The 22,232-nt window shown below is 40.8% G+C and overlaps 1 protein-coding gene across 1 annotated transcript in view; it reads left to right on the top strand.

Annotated features, from left to right (window-relative positions):
• ELMO1 (engulfment and cell motility 1) overlaps positions 1 to 22,232 on the top strand; it is a 112,732-nt gene that overhangs the window by 74,585 nt on the left and 15,915 nt on the right. Inside the window, exons 3-4 of the mRNA XM_050937810.1 lie at positions 5,685 to 5,797; positions 19,027 to 19,134. Coding sequence (XP_050793767.1) covers positions 5,685 to 5,797; positions 19,027 to 19,134 — 221 coding nt within the window. The remainder of the gene's footprint in view (positions 1 to 5,684; positions 5,798 to 19,026; positions 19,135 to 22,232) is intronic.

The raw sequence follows: 22,232 nt of genomic DNA, 5'->3' as shown, positions 1-22,232 counted from the left end.
AGAATGGAGTGCTGTGTGCTCTCTGCAAGCTCTTCCTCCTCTTCCTCCTCGTCATCTTCCCCCTCCGCTGAATCCTCATCCATGGTTGAGATTATAACCCCCACCTCAGAATCCACGGACAAGGGGGGGTAGTGGTGGCGCAGCCCCCTAAAACTGCATGCAGCTCAGCGTAGAAGCGGCATGTTTTTGGCCCTGATCCGGATCTTCCGTTTGCTGCTTTGGTTTTCTGGTAGGCTTGTCTGAGCTCCTTAACTTTCACTCTGCACTGCACTGAGTCTCTGGTGTGGCCTCTCTCCCTCATGGTATTGGAAATTTTTTCAAAAGTTTTTTCATTTCGTCTTTTGGAACGCAGTTCTGATAGCACTGAATCCTCTCCCCATATAGCAATAAGATCGAGTACCTCTCATGCGGTCCATGCGGGTGATCTTTTTCTGTTCTCAGGAGACTGCATTGTTACCTGTGCTGATGAGCTCTGCATGGTCACCTGTGCTAATGAGAGCTCCACGCTGGCCAAACAGGAAATGCAATTCAAACGTTCGCGGGGCTTTTCCTGTATACCTGGCCAGTGCATTAGAGTTCAGATTCCTGTCCAGAGCGGCCAGTGGTGCACTGTGGGATACCGCCTGGAGGCCAATAACTTCGATTTACGGCCACACTAACCCTAAATCGATATGCTAATATCGATTTTAGCGTTACTCCTCTCGTTGGAGAGGAGTACAGAAATCGATTTAAAGAGCCCTTTAAATCGATTTAAAGTGCATTGTAGTGTGGACGGGTACAGCGTTAAATCAATTTAACGCTGTTAAAATCGATTTAACTGCGTAGTGTGGACCAGGCCTTTGTTCATGGTGGTGCTTGATGCACTTAGAAAAGACATCCAGAGAATGGCCCCCCCAGTGCATGTTTTTTTGGAGATTTTTTTTGTGGTGAAGAGCAAAGAGGAAGTGAAGAAGATTTAGAAAAATAGAGGTGTGTATTTGAAAGAAATGGCATGAAAATCAGCAGAAATAAAACAGGTTATGTGGTCAGTAGATTCATTGATACCTTGCAGTAAAACAATGGAATTCCAAGTGTGGGAGCCCAGCCATTACCAAAAGGTACGGACGTTCAAGAACCTAGGTTCAATAGTAAAGGATAATGATGAACTCAACAAGGAATTTATAAGCAGAACAGGAAAGGCATGGACTAAATGGAAGGAAGTGAGCAACGTGATCTGTGATAGGAGAGTGCCTATCAAATTGAAAATAAGATCTACAAAATCCATTTTTGTATGACTCTGAATACTGGGAACTGAGGAGGAGACAGGAACAGATCTTGAATACAGTGGAAAAGTTAAAATGGATGCATGGAGTTACCTGCCTGGATTATGTTTGAAATGAATGAATTGAGGGAGGTGTGATGGTGGAATTAATTAAAGAAAAGCTGAGAGAAATTCAGGCTTAGATGGTTTGGGCATGTGAAAAGAAGTTCAGAAGACTATATAGGAAACAGGGTGTTAAATTTAGAAGCAGAGGGTATGAGAAGGGTTGGGAAGATCAAAAATTAGATGAATGAATTTCATATAAAGGTATTTGATTAGCCACGGAGTTTCTGAGGAACAGCTTCAAGACAGACTGGAATGAAGGAGGACTAAAAGTGCCGACTCCACATAGATAGGATTAAGACTAGCAGAAGAAGAAAAGAAGATGGAATGGTGTACACCAGGGGTGGGCAAACTTTTTGGTCTGAGGGCCACATCTGGGTATGGAAATTGTATGGGGGACCATGAATACTCACTAAATTGGGGGTTGGGGTGCCAGAGGGGGTGAGGGCTCCGACTCAGGCTGTGGGCTCTGGGGTGGGGATGAGGAGTTGGGGGTGCAGAAGGGTGCTCCGGGCTGGGACCAAGGGGTTCGGAGGGCAGGCTGGGGACGGGGGTTGGGGCACGGGAGGGGGTCAGAAGTTCAGGGTCTGAGCCGTGCTTACCTCAAGCAGCTCCTGGAAACAGCGGTATGTCCTCCCTCCATCTCCTACATGGAGGCGCAGGGACCACCCCTGAAGCTCTCATTGGCTGCGGTTCCCAGCCAATGGGAGCTGCAGGGGCGGTGCTTGGAGCAGGGGCAGCGTGCGGAGCCCACTGTCTGCCTCTACACGTTGGAGCCTGAGGGAGGACATGCTGCTGCTTCCGAGAGCCACGGCATGTGCAGAGAAGGGAAAGCCCTCAACTCCACTCCCTGGCTGGAGCTCGAGGGCCAGATTAAAACGTCTGAATTGCCAGATGCGGCCTGTGAGCCTTAGTTTATCCACCCCTGGTGTACCCAGTTCTACTGATCATGTTGCTATGCAAAGCACTAGGTCATATCTTTGGCACACTAAATAACAGTAGAGCGGTGAATAAAAGGTAAAATTATGATTTTTTAAGAGGAGGCTGGAGTGTCTTAAGGAGAGTTTTTTAATGAAGCAGTTGTAAGGAACATTGTTTGTAAGTCAGCAACACAGAGGGGAACATTTGGAGGGATTAGGGTTTTTATACCTTTCTTTTATCTTTAACAATTTTCTGCTAGGCTGGAAAGTGTCAATAATAACTGTTCAGGAAGCATTAATGAATAGGAGAGAATACAATATAATAGATGAAAGGTGCTTTGGAATTACTTTTCTATTGTGTTATAATGATTTAAATGACTACAAAATACCCAGTTCTAGAAAAAATGACTTGACGATTGGAAGGAATCTGTGCTGTGAGTTGGAAAGGTACAGGGTTAGAGACAGATGAAATTGGTACTAAAAACCCTCTGTTGTTTTTTAAAAAAAAAATTAAAATAATTTCTAAAGATCTTGTGAGCTATGAGTAGCTAAGATGTGTGTTTTAAAAGCAAGTAGCTGATGGTGTGCCAAGACCAATGGGGAGAATCATAAAGTTAGTGATACCTTATTATTTGGCTCTCTCAAGTGTTTAATCATTTCCAACTCGCTAACTCTTGTGATTATTAAATTGCTGGAATGTAGTAGAAACTAAAATGCACAACTGGATTTTATGCTACTCTGAAATCATAAGATAAAAACTTTTCAAAAATATATTTAAAATTTTGTTCCTCTATGTTACTGCTCTCCAGATTTGATTTTCATTAACAGAATTGCTCAACCCACCCCATTTTATATAAACTGAAAGTAGTAAGAGTGAAAGCCTTCCTGACAGTGAGATGAATTAGGTTTTGGAATATCTTGCAAAGGAAGTACTTGGTGCCATGTTGCTTAAGAAAATTAAATTGGGGTTGGACAAAGCACCGGAAAAAGTATGATAGAGAACAATTTTATACTGGCCACTGCTGCTGAGGACACTAGGGTGAAAGCTGACCAGGCAGGAGGGGAGATGCTATCATTCTAAAGGCACAGGATCTGGGCTCAAGTCACTAGAGGATGATTTTCAAAGGCTCATTGAAAATCAGTGAGAATTGGGCACCTGTCACTTCTCTGTGCATTTGAAAATCTCCCCAGTAATCTCCACATGCCAGATTTCCCCATCTGTAAAAACTAGGATAATAATACTTCTCAGTATTACAGGGTATTTGTCTCTGTCGGGCACTCGAATATTGAAGTGTTGCAGGCCATATCAGTAGAGAGAGAGAAGGCCCCCTCCTCCCTCTTCCTTATAGCAAGAAAGCCTTTGCATACTGAGCCATGTTTGAGGGTTTTTATTTATTTTTGGATTGGCTAGTGTTCAAATTCACTCTCTGCCTCTGATTTATGTTGGGCAACAACAATGGGGGGCAGAGGGAGAGGAAGAAACATGGGAGTTAACGAAAGGGAAACTGCAATCTCGGAGGGGAGGAGAGGGGAGTGGGATTTACCTCACATCACTTCTATCACCTTGTTAATTTGTAAGTCCACATTTTCCCTGTGCCTTGCCTGCATGCTGTCTGTTTAGGCTATGAGCTCTTCAGAGCAGAGACAATGTGCTCTCTATATTCGGCGAGCTACCTGGTAAACCTGTTTGGCAGTGGATAAATAAGAATTATTTAATTTTTCTCAGGTATTCTTATTTAGAGGACCGCCAATTTGTGTCAAGCACTATACAGTCCTTGGCCTGAGGAAGAAACGCTGAGCCTGACCAGTTGGACTGGGATGTACTAGATGGCCTTGTTAGGTTTTCCATGTCTAATTTCTATAGTGTTATGATTCTGTGCACTTGAGTGATAATTATCCAATTTCTGGCTTGAACACATGAATATCAAACTGTCCTTTATACTGTGCTCGAACACTTGAGGCCATTTCAGTGAGATGTACACTGTATTAAAGAACTGCTAAACCAATCCAGATGGTGTCTCATTGCTGTTGTATTTGGGGACCTTTTCTCCATCTCTTTCCTAAAGAGCTTGGGGAAGTTAGCCAGCTTGGAAAACCAAGAAACCTATTCAAGTACTAAAGTCTTTTGACAGTGTATGAATACCATGCAGAATATTCATACCATGGCGCTCTGTGGGAAAACTATGGTGTTTGAAAATAATCATAAGAGTACGAATAAAACACTTTCTAAAGGTAGTTTGTTTCTATAGTTCTAGTCACTGGATATTTAAATGGATAGTTTTTTCACAGCTTGTAAATATACAGCAGATTGTGCATCAAGAACTCCTGTTCCAATATACATAAGCATTTAACTAGTACCTGGGAGGATTATGGCATATCTGATTAAGGGCGCAATCTTTATGCCCAGAACTTACTATGATTTCAGTGGGGTTTCTGCATGCAGAGGGCATGTGAAATGAAGTGATACATGAACATAGCAATCAACATAGATGGAAGGTCTGATGTTTTCCAGAGGGGAGGAATTTTGGTTTACCTCTACAATTGCACTCCTTTCCTGAGTCTCGACTGTGATTACTGCTATGCACAATGATATCTGGTATTACTTTATTCACACAGCAACCCAAAATTATGGTCTTGATACACTTCATATTTTATGACCTCTCTACACGTTCAGTTACATCTTAGTCTTACTAGACTTGCTGTCAAGTTGATGTTTCGACCTCTCCTTTATGTATTCTTAATGAATCTAAGTAAGGAGATAGCCAATGAATTCAGTCACCTGTGCATCTGAAACCAACATTTAACGCTAGATACACATTAGTATCAAAACCTGTGGAACTTTTCAACAAATTCCATATGGTAGTAAATTCACAGAGCAATATGGAAATAAAAACAATCCAGTATAATCAGTTATTATTTTGTCTGAGCTGGAGTTGGGACTGCTCACTATTTTCTCTTGGTGTTTCAGACTGTATAACTTGCATTATCTTTTCTCTCTTGTACTAAATAATAACAATAACTGATGCACTTTCATAGAACATTGCATCTGATTATGTCAATTAATCAAGTGAGCATCACAATAAGCCTGTGAGGTGCATCACATGCCTTTGTGATGTATGATACTAAGTATTATTTTATAGATGGCTTCACTGAGGCACAAGTAGGTTAAATGACTTGCCTAAGACCACATACTGACTCACTGACAATGATGTGAACAGGACCTCCCATTCCTGCATGCCAGCCACTAGACAACTTCCCTCCTTGAAGCAGATTGGGTGCTGAACTAAGACTACTATCCCCAAAATCAAGCTGAGTCTCTTGTGACGCTGTCTGTCTCAGTGAGAAAAAATGGTACGTGAATAAATCTAAAAAGTGTTTTTTTGTTTGTTTGTTCGTTCCAGGGAGCTAAAAGAGAAGATTCAGCCTGAAATCTTAGAGCTGATCAAACAGCAACGTCTTAACCGACTTGTCGAAGGCACCTGCTTTAGGAAACTCAATAGTCGACGGCGACAAGGTACTGCTCAGGCCTGGATAGTCTGGCATTTCACTGTTATTTTTCTGTTCTAGTTTAGCTCAGGAGCATAACTTATTGCCAGTATTAGTTTTAAGATCCAATTATGAAGACTTTTCTTAAAAGGAATTACCCAAGGAATCTTTTAGTTAATTTCATTCTTAAGTGTCCTATGCTTCAGTGGGAATTTTTTAATTTTCCCCATATGAACTCTGACCTTTGGAATAAGTCCAGTCATTTTAGGCCCAGCATTTGACAAAATCTGAAGCAATGGTTTTGCAGCAAGAGTTAAATACCGTGCACGCCCTCTTGATCTTCTGGTACTTTGCTGATGACAAGGGAAAAAGCTCTACCTGTCTGTGGAAAATGAGGCTGTACATTAATAACACATAGCTACTGTGGTATTCAGAACCTGAACATTCTTTTTTAAAAGACTGCTTTTAAACTGAACTACTAATTATTTATATACCTCATCAAAGATCCATCACTTTTACTTGTGGTGAGCACAACTCACCACCCCTTTCTAGTTACTTCCTGTCCTTAATTTTCTTCTTTTATGATCATTTACATTAAACATAATGTGATGCTTAAATATTTCAAAAGCTAGCAGATTTTAAAGAGTACTCAAATCCATAACCTGTGTCCCTTGGGATGAATAAATTATAGGCATAGAAGAGCTGTCTTCTCAGCCACATGCACCATTGTTCAGTTTTGGATTGTACAGCTCACTTTACCAAACCACACTCCACATGACTGTTTTCCCTGAACAGTAGCCCCCTTCTTCCTCAGGAGCAGAAGTTCAGGAGAGAAACTGTGTATTCAACATGCTACCCAAAGTTGGTTCCAAAATTTGCCTCCATGCATCCGACCACTCCCACCCGCATTTTGATGAGATTCACATTTCTATACTTTTATTTGTACTGTAAATGCAACATGAATTAGAAAACTATAAAAGCTAGGAGTAAATCTAGAGAGAGAAATATTTGAGAACTAGAGACTGATATGAAAGTCAGCTTTCTGTGCATAAAATATAGTCCCAGCAATATTCTCATCCTAGAAGATAAGCAATGCACTGTCCTTAACCAAAGCTGATGGATGTTTTTGGAAAATTGCAAATTTGTAAAATTTTCCAGGATGAAAATGAAGATGAAGAAAAGATGGCCAAGTCATTCAGTTTTAAAACTTTATAATCTTAATGTTTAATAATATGTAATGAATCCATTGCATGGGATTTTCAGAAAAAAAACCCATCAGTGTGCCATTATAAATGTTTATAGAGATCTGTAGAGACATGTGAAATGTACATTTTCAGCAGCAACAGCAGCATCTTTTGCACAGTTGCTGAGTGGTCAAGGAGACTTGCTTTGGTTTGGCAATCATCACCTGGCTTTGGTTTTACTAAACCTAACCAAAATCCTTGGATTGTTTGGATCTGGGATCTGTTTTATCTGAACCACCAAAGAGGAAAGAGGGTTGGGTAAAAGGTTGTTTGGGCAAATCTCTAAAGGAAAGATGGAATATGTTTGGTTCTTTAAGTAAAGGATTGTTTTAAACTAGTGTCCGTTCAAAAAAACATGAGCCAGATTCTTAGCTGGTATATATTGGTGTAGCTCCATTCACCTCAACAGAATTATACTGATTTACACGAGTTTAAAATCCGGCCCCTGGTCAAAAAGTTCCTTGCATCATGCCTTGCAAAGAACTATATTGGACAATCAGATTAATTGCTTTAGTATCATATTTATGCAGCACCATAGGTGTGCATGCTGCTTTGCAGGCAAATAAAAGACATGGTCCCTCCCGGTGACTGGGTGTACCAGGTCTTTGTGGTCCCCTACTGGAGGCCCCACTATTCTGCTGCACCCCACCCTAGGAAACAGTTCTCTGTGAAGAACAGAGCAGCCCTTTGGGAAACCAGCAAGATTTGACCTCTGGCAGTCAGAACGGCTATGGACCAGCAACAGTCAATCAAGGCTCAGCAGGCTGAAATAAAAGGTAGCTGCCTGCTGTCCACAAGTCAGTTCCTAGCTGGAGCCAGAAGAGCAAGGAGAGATGCGCCATAGGCTGCAGGCAGAGGAACCAGGCTGGATCAGGGACTATTACTGGCCGCAGTCAGTGGCTGGGAATAAGAAGGAACTCTGCTGATTCAACCCCTGGCAGGGACTCTAACCCAGAAAGAGTAAGAAACTAGTTTGTTTATTATTGGCCCTGATGGGCAAGGCCTGTTTCTAATTTTTGAGTTTGTCGTACCCCTGAAGGGCCCAGCAAGAGGGCCAAGTGACATAAGGCCCACAGAGGCCAGCTGACAGCCTGCAGGGGGACATTGGTAGCCAAGGAGAACGGCAGCACTACGACCAGATGGCAGTGGAGTGCTCAAGGGGTGAAGGAAACCCACCACGCTTCCCCAAACAGCTGACTTATCTGTGGGCTATAACAGTGCTGTTAGGATACTTCTGCACTTTGAAGCGGGTGCCGCCACTGCGCTCCATCAGGAGCTCTAGCATACATTTTTACTGATTCAGGGACAGCTTCTGCTCCATGTTTTGCAAAGGTGCTTGCATATGCTCCTCCTCCCACACAGGCGGCCTGCTCATATCAAGGAAGCTAATGATGCTAAATTCACAGAGACCTTGTGCCTAGTAAAAAGTAAGGACCATGATGGGCTTACTTAGACTGTAAGCAATTTGAGACAGGGAGTGTCTTTTTTGTTACAGGTTTCAGAGTATCAGCCGTGTTAGTCTGTATCCGCAAAAAGAACAGGAGTACTTTTGGCACCTTAGAGACTGACAAATTTATTTGAGCATAAGCTTTCATGGGCTACAGCCTACTTCATGAGATGCATAGAATAGAACATATAGTAAGAAGATACATATGAACATGAAAAGGTGGAAGTTGCCATACCAGCTCTAAGAGGCTAATTAATTAAGATGAGCTATTATAAGCAAGAGAAAAAAAACTTTTGTAGATATAATCAAGATGGCCCATTTCGGACAGTTGACAAGAAGGTATGAGGATACTTAACATGGGGAAATAGATTCAATTTATGTAATGACCCAGCCATTCCCAGTCTCTATTCAAGTCCAAGTTAACGGTATCTAGTTTGCAAATTAATTCCAGTTCAGCAGTTTCTCATTGTAGTCTATTTATGAAACTTTTCTGTTGCAAAATTGTGACCTTTAAGTCTGTCACTCAGTGACCAGAGAAGTTGAAGTGTTCTCCTGCTGGTTTTTGAATGTTATGATTCCTGATGTCAGATTTGTGTCCATTTATTCTTTTGCGTAGAGACTGTCCAGTTTGGCCAATGTACATGGCAGAGGGGCATTGCTGTTGCATGTGCCTGTGGTGCCTAGTACAATGAGGCCTTGGTTCCTTGAATGGGGCTTTTAGGTGATACTGCAAAACAAATAGCTAATAATAAAGTGAGGAAGCCACCATGAGTCTTCTTCTCACCTCTCTTGTGTGCATACAAGCTGAGCCAATCTCCACAAATCTGAAAGTTTAGGCTTAAGATAAGTAATTGGAAAAAGAGCAAAACTCCAGTAACAAGGGGGGCGGGGGCAGTAAGGAGAAAGGACAATGGTTACAACAGTAAGGTCATGTAGTTACTCTGATTTATTATGCATGCATCTTGATTCATCCTTTTTTTGATTAATTTTAATATAACCCCTGGGGCAAATGTTCCAAGTCTGCAGAATGTGCAAAGAGGTATCCTCTTAACAAGGCCACCCATCAGAAACTAAAACCATTTAATTACCTATTTAAAAATAATTAACTGGCATTATTCTGGGATAAAGACTCCAGAGCAAACTTCTGTTAAGACTGTTGTCTGAACAGGTGATAGGATACACATGGTTAGTCACAGTGGGTTGAAAGAATTACTTAAGAAATAATGAGTAGAGCGCTTGCAAACTTTGTCATTCTCAGAGGGGTCAATCTTTTTCTAATTTGGATTTAACTGGAAATCCTCCAAGCCAATGACTGCCTCAATAGGGTGGTCTTGAAATGGAATATGGAGTATCTACAGTCATATCACTGCCTTTTGTACTTGAAAATGGAGTTATTGTAACAGCATGAGATCTCCCACTATATCAAGAAGTCTTTCATTGTTGCCCTAGCAAGACCTCTGAAGGGCTTGTGGATTAATATATATATATATAGAGAGAGAGAGAGACAGCTTCCCTATATTACCCCTAAAAGCTTCCAAACAATGAGCGACGTTTTACCTGGTATGTTTCACAAGGGAATGCCTGTACTAGTATTCTGATTTTGGAATACTTTCTGAATAAAGAAGAGTGAAATGGAAAAACAAACTGCGCTCTTAGGCCATTGAGTAATGTCAGATCGTAATGCTTCATGAATCACTATTTTGTTAAAATGGTAACTATCGTCTGGCAGTTAGCCAGTTGAGAATGTGGAGAGATCTGACTGCTCCCATAGTTTAGCCTGGAAAGAAAGGGGCAGAGAACCAAGCAAAAGCTCACAGAGCACTCAATAACTCTCAAAGTTATTTCTGGTGGAGCTAAGTAGTAGAAAAGCCTTCCTGTAGGTGAGTTTTATTGGGCATAATAGATATATTGCCATTGTCACCCAGCACATCCATGGTTCATGTTGTTGGGTGCATTATTTTGGAAGAAATGCCCTTTTGTCTTTAATAACATACAGTTTCTCTTTTATCTTCATAAAGTGGGAAACTATGTACTGCAGCCAAAGCCTCTTGGGTAGTAATTTTTGCATGGAGTAGGAAGCCTGATTATATAACCCTTGAAATTAACAACGCAGGGGCAGCATCTTTTTAAAGGGGACTAGCGATAGGAATTGAAAGGGAAAAAAGTCCTTTGCGGTTTGTGCTGAATGTCTCCACTAACCAGGAGGAGAGATGAATCAGCTTTAATTGAAAATAGTTAATTCAAAACACATCCTTTTTCCTTTTAGTTTCTGCAGCATTCTCTTTTCCACAGGCAGCCTCCTCCACCTACTCTCGTTTTATAAAAATAAAAATGCAAAAATAGAAATCTGAGAGTTTGTTGAGGGGTAATTGGTTAACCTAATACCTCAAGTAGCTCTGCAAATCATTTAATTAAGGCTCACATAGAAGTCTTATGTAGGTCACAGTGATCTCTGTCTAAATATTCAGGTTAATTAAAATAATAAATAAAGACCATTTACAGAGGGAGAAAAAGTACTTGAATATAAATTCAAAACATTGAAAAGAAAAATAGTGAATCTAACCATAGCAATATTGAAATGTGCATGGTTATTTAGTTACCTATATTCTAAGAGCACTACAAGACCACAGGCTGTAGTTGGTGTGAATTTTTTGCCCAAGGATTCTTTAATTGTTTATAGTATGGATCGTATTTCAGTATAAAACTTGGGTCGTGGGCCACCTCTTCCCCTGTTTGTGACCATGTGGACCTCTTCCTTTCCTGTTTCTAATCATATAACACTGTTATGGCACCCACAGCATACAGTTTACATGGAACAGTAATATTAGGAAACTGTTTTATGTATCTTAGCTGCCTTTAATGCATTTGGAAACAGCACCATGTGAAGAGCCAACACTATGTAGACCATCAGCAAGGACTCACCAGTGGTCCTCAGATTACAATTTGAGAGCTGGTATTCTAAATTTAATAAAGTGGTAAAATGCCATTTAGCGAGACAAGGTGGATGAGGTAATATCTTTTATTGGACCAACTTCTGTTGGTGTGAAAAACAAGCTTTCAAGCTTACACAGAATTCTTCAGGTCTGGGAAATGTACTCAGAGTGTCATAGCTAAATACAAGGTTGGAACAGATTGTTTAGCATAAGTAGTTAACACATATTTCAAGGGGCCATTCAAGGTGATGTGGCCCATTAACACCCCTCAAGTCAGAGGAGGGGGGGAGAAAAAGGAGATGGCGAAGGGGGGGGAACGGTTAAGTGGGTTATAGACTTGTAATAAGCCATAAATTCAGTGTCTCTATTCAGTCCATGATTTTTAGTATCTAGCAAAGTGATGAATTTAAGTTCCCAGGCTTGTCTTTAAAGGTGTGGTGCAGGTTTCCTTTGAGGATGAAGACTGAGGTCGGATATTGAGTGAGTGCTTTGTGATATGATGTTTTTGTCTCTTATTTGTCTGTGTGCATTCATTCGAGAGCATAGTGATTGTCACATTTCACACACATAGTTGTTATTGGGGCATTTAGTGCACTGGATGAGGTACATCACATGTTGTGATAGGCATGAGTAGGACCTATGGATCTTGAAAGGTGTGTTGATCATCATAGCAGTGGAGATATGTCTGCAGGTTGTATCTGTTGTTCTGGTTGGTCTGGTGCCACTTCAAGTTGGTGTGTCTTGGTCTGTGGGAGCTTGCTTCTGATGATGACGTGGAGAGGTTGAGGGGTTATTTGAAGGCCAGAAGTGGGGGTTGAGGAAAGATTTCTTTCAGGATGTGGCTCCCTTTGCGTATGGGTTGTACTTGTTTGATGATACCCTATATGGGTGCCAGTGTGGGATGGTAGGTGTTTACTAGAGGTGTGCAATTGAAGGGGAGTTATTTCTGTATTGAAACAGATTCTGTCGGGGTATTTGAGTGACAATTCTGTGATGTGATCTACTTCTCCTGTGAAATGTTGTTTGATGAAGGCAGTTTTACATGTGTTCAAGTGTATATCCCAGACTTTCTCCTCAGAGTATATTCTGTGGTATCTGAGTGCCTGGCTGTAGATAACAGATTTCTTGATGTGTTCAGGGTGATTACTGGATCTGTGAAGGTAGGTGTGGTGATCCAGGAGTTTCTTGTATATGGAACTGCGGAGTTCCATTGTTGAAGCTGTCCAGGAAGTTGATGTTAGTGTGGTGGGAATGTCCTAGAGAAAGAATAATGGTGGTGGTTGTTGAAGCTGTAGTGGAAATCCATGAGGGAATTTAGGTTATCTATGCAGAGGCTTAAAATATCAATGTATCTCAGATATATTGTTGGTTTCTTGCTGCATTTGTCCAGAAATTCTTTGTCGGGGTGGCCTGCGAAGAGGTTGGCATATTGGTGAGCCATCCTAGTACCCATCGCTGCCCCCATGGTTTGTACAAAGTGTTTGTTGTTGAATGTAAAATTGTTATGGGTGAGAATGAAATGGATGTGTTTGGCAATAACTTCAACAGAGAAAGCCTGGGAGCTTAAATTTGTAACTATGAGATACTAAAAATCATGGACGGAGTAGAGACATTGGCTTGATGGTTTATTAAAACAATCTATACCCACTTAACACCCCCCCCCAATTTTTTTTAACTTCCCCTCCCTCTGCCCATGACTGGAGAAGAGTTAATGGGTCACTTTACCTTGAATGTTCCCTTGAAATGTGTTAACTACTTTTGCTAAACAGTCTGGTCCACCTTGCATTTAGCTGTGACACTGAGTACATTTCCCAGACCTGAAGAAAAGCTCTGTGTTTGAAAGCTTGTGTCTCTCATCAACAACACAGGTTGGTCTAATAAAAGCTAATACCTCATCCACCTTGTCTCTTTAATATCCTGGGTCCAACATGGCTACAAAAACACTGCATACAAGATGCCATTTAGTTAACAGGCTCCTGCAGCTCTTGTTTGAAGAGCAAATATTTTAAGCAAAAAAATTGTTTAGAAGGTTAAAAATCAGAGCATTTAAACTTGGTTTCTAAACAAAGACGCTCTAGAAACTCCACTTAATTACGCTAGCTGCCATATACTTGGAAGAGGGGTGTTTAATTGTTCATTTTTTTTCAGATTTTATAGAAAAAGTACAGTTAACTGGTCCAGTTTCCTCTAGTGGCAAGCTGTGAGCCCCCTGTGGCAGAAAATATGCCCTGAAAAGGGTCACAGCAGTAGTTGGGAATCTGAAGCACTCAGTACAAACCACAAAGTGAGTGGGGCCAGCAAGACAGAAGATTCCATCAGCTATAAATACTGGTAGAGCACCCGAAGAGGCATTGATTGAGTATAAACCCAGTGAAGCTAAACCTGGCCCAGCCAGGCAAGATGCCTAATGGATAGCTGCCTGTCCTGCCTTAATTTTGGGATGAGACTACAAATTCTACCCACTGACACACAGAGGAGTGAGTTAGCCCAGAGGATAGTTGGCATAGTGACATAAAGTGATGATAAAATGAGCCAATGGAAAATGAGTAGATTTAATCTTTTCCAGTTTACAGGTCTAGGGAGGAACAATAGTTAGGATTAGGGCAGAGGACTGGGAATCAGATGATCTCTGTTCTATTCCAAGTTCAGTCTCAAATTTTCTAAATTACTTTGGGCAAAGCCATTTTAAGCCCTCTGTCCTCCAATTTCCCTATCTGTAAACATGGGGAAAAAAATACTTACTGTACTTCATTGCCAAGATCAGGTCATTAGTGTTTTTAAAGCTCTTTGAGGTCCTCAGATGGAAGGCACTGTGAGACCTGTATTACTACCTATCTAGTTGTAATCTTAGTAATCAAACTGGTATCCCTAATAACATCAGTAATTCAATGAGAGTGAGCAAACCAGACTTAAGAGCTGTCTTGGAGGTTTTAATAGCATGGTAGTTGTGAGTACAAATAAATCATGGCCCTTCTTTGTCACTCCATACTGTTTCTTATAGCAACAAGTTATCCTCCCAGAAACTACTGTTGTATTAATTTAAATGAATTTATGGGCCCAAATTAGTTAAAGGTGTGAACATGACCCTGAAACTGTCCAATATTAAACAGTTTTAAATAAGGTTTGGATTTGATATACAGAATTCAGCCTGCTTAATCCAATGGGAATCACATTAGGCAGTTCTTGCCACAGGTTAGAAATTTATTGATTGGAACACATGAAAAGGAAAAAGAACAGAAAAAAAACAAAACAAGGCAAAAAGCATTGAAATTGACAGATTATGAACAACAAACACCTGTTCAAATTCCTTTGTGGAGATGGTAAATACTGGTTAAAGTCTCTTTTCAGTCGAACAGTTCTCCTTGGAAGGGAAGAAAGGGTTATTTCTGTTAAATATTGAGTCTTTCCTGCTTTTAAAAACATGGACAGATGCAGAAGGGAGAGAAGAGATAGAATAGTAAAGATCGGGGAAATATGGCTTTTGTTGATGTTCTTAGGATAGAGGATGACTGCTCAGTCATGGATGGATGCTTTGGGCTGGCAGGTTGGCTATGATAGTGGATGTTCTGGACTCTGGCTCACCTCTTTGTTCAGGGATGCCATCCGATTGGTCTGGTCAGGTTCCTATCCTTCACTGGTCCTTCCCAGGCTGAGCATTTCTGGATGGCCATCTCAGTTCACCATGCTGGTGCTGTGCAATACAGTTAATCTCAGGATCAGATGAAAAGATGAGAGAAAGAGAGAATAGGAGGAAGAGAATTGGGGATGAAAAGGAACATGCAGGGAGGAGAAGACACAGCAAGATTTCACCTGTATCAGGCTGGGGTCCTCACTGAGGCAGCAATGATCATCAAACATCCTCACTGGAATATCAAGGTCTGGTGTCACAGCAACAACCCTTCCCACAGTGATGGCAAAAAGTTTTATTTTTCTCTCCCAAAGTCTCTTTTCTAAAGGGCCCTGAAAAGGTGATGAGTGGAATAATCCATCCTCTGTTTATTTCGCCCACCAATTAAGCCTAATTTCCAATGCACCAATTTTAGTCCACTGATTTCTGATCCTCTACTCCTCTGGTTTACCAGTCACAATTTTAACACAGTCCTTGAGTGGTATCAGTAAACTCTTTTTGTTTAAATTAGCTTAATCTTTCTTTCTTCTTCCTACATCTTTTTTTAAGTAGTTTTATGTAACAGGTCATGGTGATAATTCTTGAACTGTTATCCACTTTTTACTAGTTAGGCTACCAATTAGGGTAAATGTGTACACCCAGTTATCACAATGCCACCCATTCTAAATAAGAGTTTTATCAGTGCATGTATAATATTAGATAAAAAATTAAGGGTCTTGTGCCCAGCATCTCCGCAAAGGGCCCTAGACTCTGGAGCACCTCTACCAAGGGAAATCAGACTCAGCCTAAGACTAACAGTGTTCAAGGCAAAATGAAAGCTGCCCAATTTTCATCTGACCATTTCACCAAGGAAGAGAAAATTTCTCCAGATATATGCGTAGACCCACAACTCTACAGAGTGCAGAGTTGAAGTTCCATTTTGAAATTCCTTTCAGTCTTTTAAATCCTGGCATAGTACCTGGATACCATGGTAATCATTTTTAAAGGATCTACAGGCCTTTCCTAGCTGTGCTTTCTTGATTTAAAACTGCTTCGTCCTAAAAATGATTAAAAGGAGTAAGAACTTACACTTGTATTTTCTTTTCATTTGTTTGTAGGTATTTGGAGCTGGAAGACAAAAAATGCATTTTTGTCAGCTTAACGTTTCTTGTGCCTTATCCATAAACATGGTGTCCTCTCTTCTTCTTATTACTAGCACCATTTTGCATGGGTCCTTTTTTAGTTTATCCTTTAGTTTAAAAAACAACTGCATCAAAACATTTACTAAATCTACCATATAGTAAAATAGGACCTGCACTACTTCACACAACTCCCATAAACCAACATGATCCCTTGTAAAGCGGAGATCCCTAAAGATGGTGCATCAAACTGAAAACCAGTTGTCTGTGGCTGTGATGAGTGTAGCAAGACCCAAAAGGAAAACAAGGTCTGTTCTCAATTGTTAATATACTGGTTGCACTTCTCTCAGCCTGAGTAGTATGGTCATTGGAACCATACAGCTGACAGAATATCAGTAGTTCCTTTTGCAGGTCTTATTTAAATCATTTCACCTGCCAGCAAAGTTTTGCCATGGTGGCAATTTTGAATAAGACTCCTGGAGAGTTGCACTAGACACACTATGAGCAGCAGTCTATGATTATTAGTTCTTTAATTATCCTTTTGACATTGGGAATCATTTTATTGGCCTTCCTAGCTAGGTTTTTTTAGTTTAAAACCATTGCTTCATAAAAATAATGTAAAGGAGTAAGCACTCGCATTTCTATTTTCTTTTTGTTTTGTTTTTTAGATATTTGGAGCTGGAAGAAGGTTATTAAAATGCTCTAGTCATTAGTATGTTAATGATCTGGTCCATTTTAGCTCCTTCAGTAACTCCAGTGCATAGTCTTTGATGTTTCTCTCCATGTTTCATACTAATTGTCTTCATTGACACTATCCATTTACTCTGTGCCCAAAGGTATTGGGACTATAGTAAGGCCATGCTGAGTTTCAATAGGAAGAAAGGATTTTTTTAATCATAAGAAATTGCTAGCCATATTCTGCTGTACTGTCCAAAATTGTAAAACTGTCTCATGACTAGATGAGGTTGCTATTAGAGCTAGAGATTATATTCTGATACTGTATTTAATAGGACTGCCTCTTTTATGAACGAAAAGAACAAATTGTTCCAGTGCTGGATGGGATTAGGATATGTTTTTTCTAAGCATTAGGTTTGAAACATTTCTGGTAAAACTACCTGGAACCAGATGTTCAAATCCAGTGAGAATTCATTCACCATATGTTCTTCCAAGACTCGTAAATTGAATGCCAAGCAGTTTATTATAGGTCCTTCATATAAGACCATATAAACTGAGGGCCCTGTCTGATCTCTTATGAAGCCCTTATAACATTTTGTAAGCATAGAAACTTCTGGTTTCTCAACTACAATTTCCCTTCTCCCCAGTGCTGTGCAACACACTATGTGCTGGTTACCTGCAGTCTTCCATCCCAGGGATAGCTGTGTTTCAGTGGTGCTTTATGTATGTAGCACAAGACTCTAAACCTGGGCACACAAAAATAAATCAGTTAACTCTGGGGTTGCTCCAGATTTATGCTTGTATAACTGAAATCAGAATCTCTCACCATAGTTCATAAGGTGCCCTGAGTTCTTTCAGGAGAAGGTGGTACATAAACGGAAAAACATTTGCATTTATTATTTTCCAGACATCTTTGCACATTTACTCAGTGAAAAAAGCTAATACACAGTGAAAAATAGCTAAAAGGGGGGTTCACATGCACAGTTTAAAAAATCTATGATGTTTAATCATGTCTCTCCATTAGGTGATTGTTTAATTTATTTTAAAGCATGGACAGTGGGGCTTACAGGATTCCTAAAAATGTCGGGCTCATGAAGCCAGTGTGCTAGTATGGTACTCTGGGGCTGTCTCTATGCTAGCCTTTTCCCCTAAAATTTCTCAGCCTGGGTGCCACTCCACTGGTGATAGAAATGATAGGAGGGCTGATGTAGACAAGCCACTAGCAGCCACTAGCATAGTAACCAATATTTTGTCCAACCTTGCTCAAAGTTTTAGGAGAATCATAGTTCAGGTGTAACAAAACTGCATTTTTAACAGCATACTGTGGTCTGTTTATTAGAGGTGCTGTGGTACAGTTGGTACCTGGGTAGTAGTCTGGAGCTATCCTTTCAGAAAGGGAATTGGCAGGCAATGACCTTGTACATTAGCTAGAATTTTAGTCTGGCTCTGCAAGCAAATATTTTTTTTTTTTTAGTGGTAGCAGTTCTTGGCAAATATTGTTTAGAGGAATAATAACTGAAGCAGCTGAAAATGGGAAGAAGTGTAAATGTACTTGGGCTCCAAGAGAAGGCAGAAATGAAAAAAAGACAAACAATATGCATTTGTGGACATACAAAGTAATGACTTATTTGTTATCTATAGAATAAGGGTCTTGGTGATGTAGTTATTGAAACCATAGGGAAATTATTATGATGTTCTGTATCACAGTAAATGTACATGGCGCTTTATAAAGCATATCAGAAGGGAAGGGCCACCAGTTTTCAAATGTAAATAGTCATTTTGGGGTGCCCCATTTGAGACATCTTAAATGGGTCTGATTCTCAATTACTGAGCACTCTGCACTTCTTCCAAACCATCCCCTCAAAGGCATCTCAGGTTAGGCACCCAAAGTCACTAGTTTCTCTTGAAAACCTTAGCCCAAGACTCTACTAAAACTGAGGAAGTTATTCTTGTTTAACACTGGTTTTTGTAAATGGTGGCTGAATGAAAATAGCAATTCTGCAAGAGGACCAGTTCAAAGACTCCTCTTAAGTGAATTATTGTGAACAGGCAAAGTGCTTGCCCTCCTCAAAACACATCACACGTTCTTTAACCATTACATAATACTACTTCCCTGCAGTTTAGCATATGAAATGAATAACTTTTCTCCTGTGCTATTGGTGATGAAGATGAAAACAGATGATAACCTTTTTTTAATGTGTTATTTTATCAGACAAATTTTGGTATTGTCGATTATCGCCCAATCACAAGGTCTTGCACTACGGAGACTTGGAAGAAAGTCCACAGGGAGAAGTTCCCCATGATTCTTTGCAGGATAAATGTAAGTCATGTAAATGTGCTGGCTCTTCTTTAATTAATTTTTAAGTTACCTATTTGCTTTTAAGACAATGCAGTATACATATCTCCATTAATGGGCCCAGTATGCCATGCCTCCTCTAGTTAAGGTATATCTTGTCACAAGCATTCTTCTCAAATACAGACCTCTGGGCAGTCTATAAAGGGTTTGTCAGACTGCGATGACGGTAGTGCTTGCAAAGTGTGTATTTTTTCAAGGCTATCCAATGGCAGCTCTACCCAGAAGGATGTGAGCAGTTCCAGTCAATTTATGCCATCATTTGGATTGTTCACCTCAATTCTCTTGTTTAGCTTCATCTTATTATGAAACCCAAAATGAGTGGCCAGATCTTGTCTCTGCAAATCCATGGGTGGCATAGATCTGCTCTTGTGGCCCGAGTTGAATTCCAGACTCTGCTACAGCCTTCCTCTGTGTCCCTGAGAAGATTGTTTAATCTCTTATTGCTTCACCTCCTCATCTGTTTAACAGGGATAATAATTCTCCTCTACCTCATGGGGGTTGTGAGAACATATACATTAATGATTAAGCGGTATTCCAGGACTCCATGATGGGAGCAGGCCACAGTTAGTAAGCGTGGACACTTTTTGATGTGTTCATGTATCACTCTCAAGTTTTGGAAGTGTGTATGAGGAATGCATACTCTGGGTTCAGGCAAGTCTTCCTATGAACTTTTAACTTAGAAGTGTTATACGTTTCCTACATAGTAACACTATTCATTCTCACTGCGTCATCAGACTGCAGATGTCAAATAAAATCAATTTGGAATAGTAGGTTCAGAAGCACCTTTTGTAATTGAATACAGCTGTTCCTGCTGCTGTAAATGGTCTAGTATCTGGGAGATAAATCCATGCTGGAGAGAAGGTGAAGGTCTTTTTCAAAAGTCGAGACAACTAGCTTGATTATAATGGTTGCATGTGCTTAAATGATACACTATTCTGAGAAATAGTGTGACTTCTCTCTTTTCAATGTGTGTTATGTGTCCTCCTCTGTGTCCAATCAACAGAGCATGTCACTCTTGCACAGCTCCAATCTAGGGAACACAAAGAGAGATTTTCAAAAGCACCTAAGGGATTTAGGAGCCCAAGACCTATTGAAACTCATCACCTTTTGAAAGTTTCCCCCTTAGCTTAAGACATAGAGGCTCAAACGGAGCTCAGAAGGTCCTAGATTTGGTCTTTGATGATGGCCAAAATAATAGTCGTTACACATCACCCCAAGAAAATGAGACTAAAATTTAAAGAATGGATAAGAAATCATTTCCTTATATTTTGTCCTTATAAGTAATAAATGTCATTCTTCACATTAGTGTATCAGTCATCTGTGAGTAAAGATCATACAAGTTTGTTCTGCTTCTTTAGTGAAGAATAATTCCGCAGACTCTGGGAATTTCTGCAGCCTGGAAACTAAGTGAGAAGTACAGTAACTCCTCACTTAACGTTGTCCCAGTTAATGTTACGTTGCTGATCAATTAGGGAACATGCTCATTTAAAGTTGCGCAATGCTCCCTTATAACGTTGTTTGGCAGCCACCTGCTTTGTCCACTGCTTGCAGGAAGAGCAGCCTGTTGGAGCTAGCTGGTCAGGGCTTGAAACCAGGGTGGACTGGCAGCCTCCCATCAGCTCCCCGCTCTCCTAAGTTCCCTGTGCGGCAGCCGTCCAGCAGGCTATCAATTGGTGGCAGTTAAGCTGTCCCTCCCCACATTGCCATGTGCTGCTCCTGCTCTTTGCCTTGGAGCTTCTCCCGGGAGCCTCCTGCTTGCTGTGTGGGGGGAGTGGAGAGAGAAGGGGACTGATGTCAGGGTGTCCCCCTCTCTGCTATTCCTGCACCTCACTTTCCTCACCTCCATGGGTGCAGGAGGGGGACCACACGACAGGGCTCAGGACGGAGGGAGCATCCTGGGAGCAACTGCTGTCTCAGCTTGCTAATCTACATAAAAAGGCAGTGTACTTAGAGTGGTGTCAGCGTACTTAAAGGGGTTAATCTCCTCTCACACGGGGTGTGTGTCTCTGTCTCTGTCTGCCATGCTGTCTCCCCTTCCTCCATTCATGATGCCTTGGAGAGTGTGAGGCTACATTAATGACAATGGGTTAACCCTTGAGAGCGCAGCCAAAAGCTAGATCATCATTTGGCAGTAAGGCATTCCCTGGGAAATATCCCACCCTCTGACTTCACCACCTTAACCAAGCTTCACAATCATCATTGCTGTGTACAGTATTAAAGTGTACTGTGTGTGTATGTTTGTGTGTGTGTGTGTGTATATATATATATAATCATTTGTCTGGTGAAAAAAAATTCCCCCCTATTTACATTAATTCTTATGGAGAAATTGGATTTGCTTAACATCATTTTGCTTAATGTCGCATTTTTCAGGAACATAACTGCAACGTTAAGTGAGGAGTTACTGTAACTTAATAACCTAAACTTCTTAATTGATTAATAAAAATAAATCAGTGTAACACACTGGGATAATGAAATTACAATCTTTGTTCTGCCCCCATCCCATAAAAATGTCTGGGTGCTGCTTTGTGCTGGCCTGGGAGAGTGACACACCTAACTGGAGTCACATAACAGTGGCATTTTACAGTCACATTCACTTATTTTCATTGCTGTACAGAATTGCCTCAAGGTTGTTTCGTGCTTTTACTGGAGTCCTTTGTCAGAATCTAGGACAGAGTTTCTGATCGTTGCAGTAAAGCATTGGCGCTGGGAAAAGCTATTTGTTTGCTTTGCAGTTAGAGAAATAGGGCAAAAATATTACAGTAGCTTTGGAGTGAAAGATGAGGCAGTGAACCCCACTCTTGAACTGTGGCTCTAGTGACTGGGCCACCATCCTCCATAAAATTTGTATGTCGGATGACCAAGTGAATTAGATAGTGACAGAATTTGAGGGAGGGATAGCTCAGGGATTTTAGCATTGGCTTGCTAAGCCCAGCATTGTGAGTTCAATCCTTGAGGGAGCCACTTAGGGATCTGGGGCAAAAATCAGTACTTGGTCCTGCTAGTGAAGGCAGGAGGCTGGACTCAATGACCTTTCAAGATCCCTTCCAGTTCTAGGAGATAGG

Source organism: Gopherus flavomarginatus, chromosome 2 (assembly GCF_025201925.1).
Source record: "Gopherus flavomarginatus isolate rGopFla2 chromosome 2, rGopFla2.mat.asm, whole genome shotgun sequence".
NCBI classification, from domain to species: Eukaryota; Metazoa; Chordata; order Testudines; family Testudinidae; genus Gopherus; species Gopherus flavomarginatus.
Note: the sequence above shows the minus strand (reverse complement) of the source record. Positions and strands in the feature narration are given on the sequence as shown.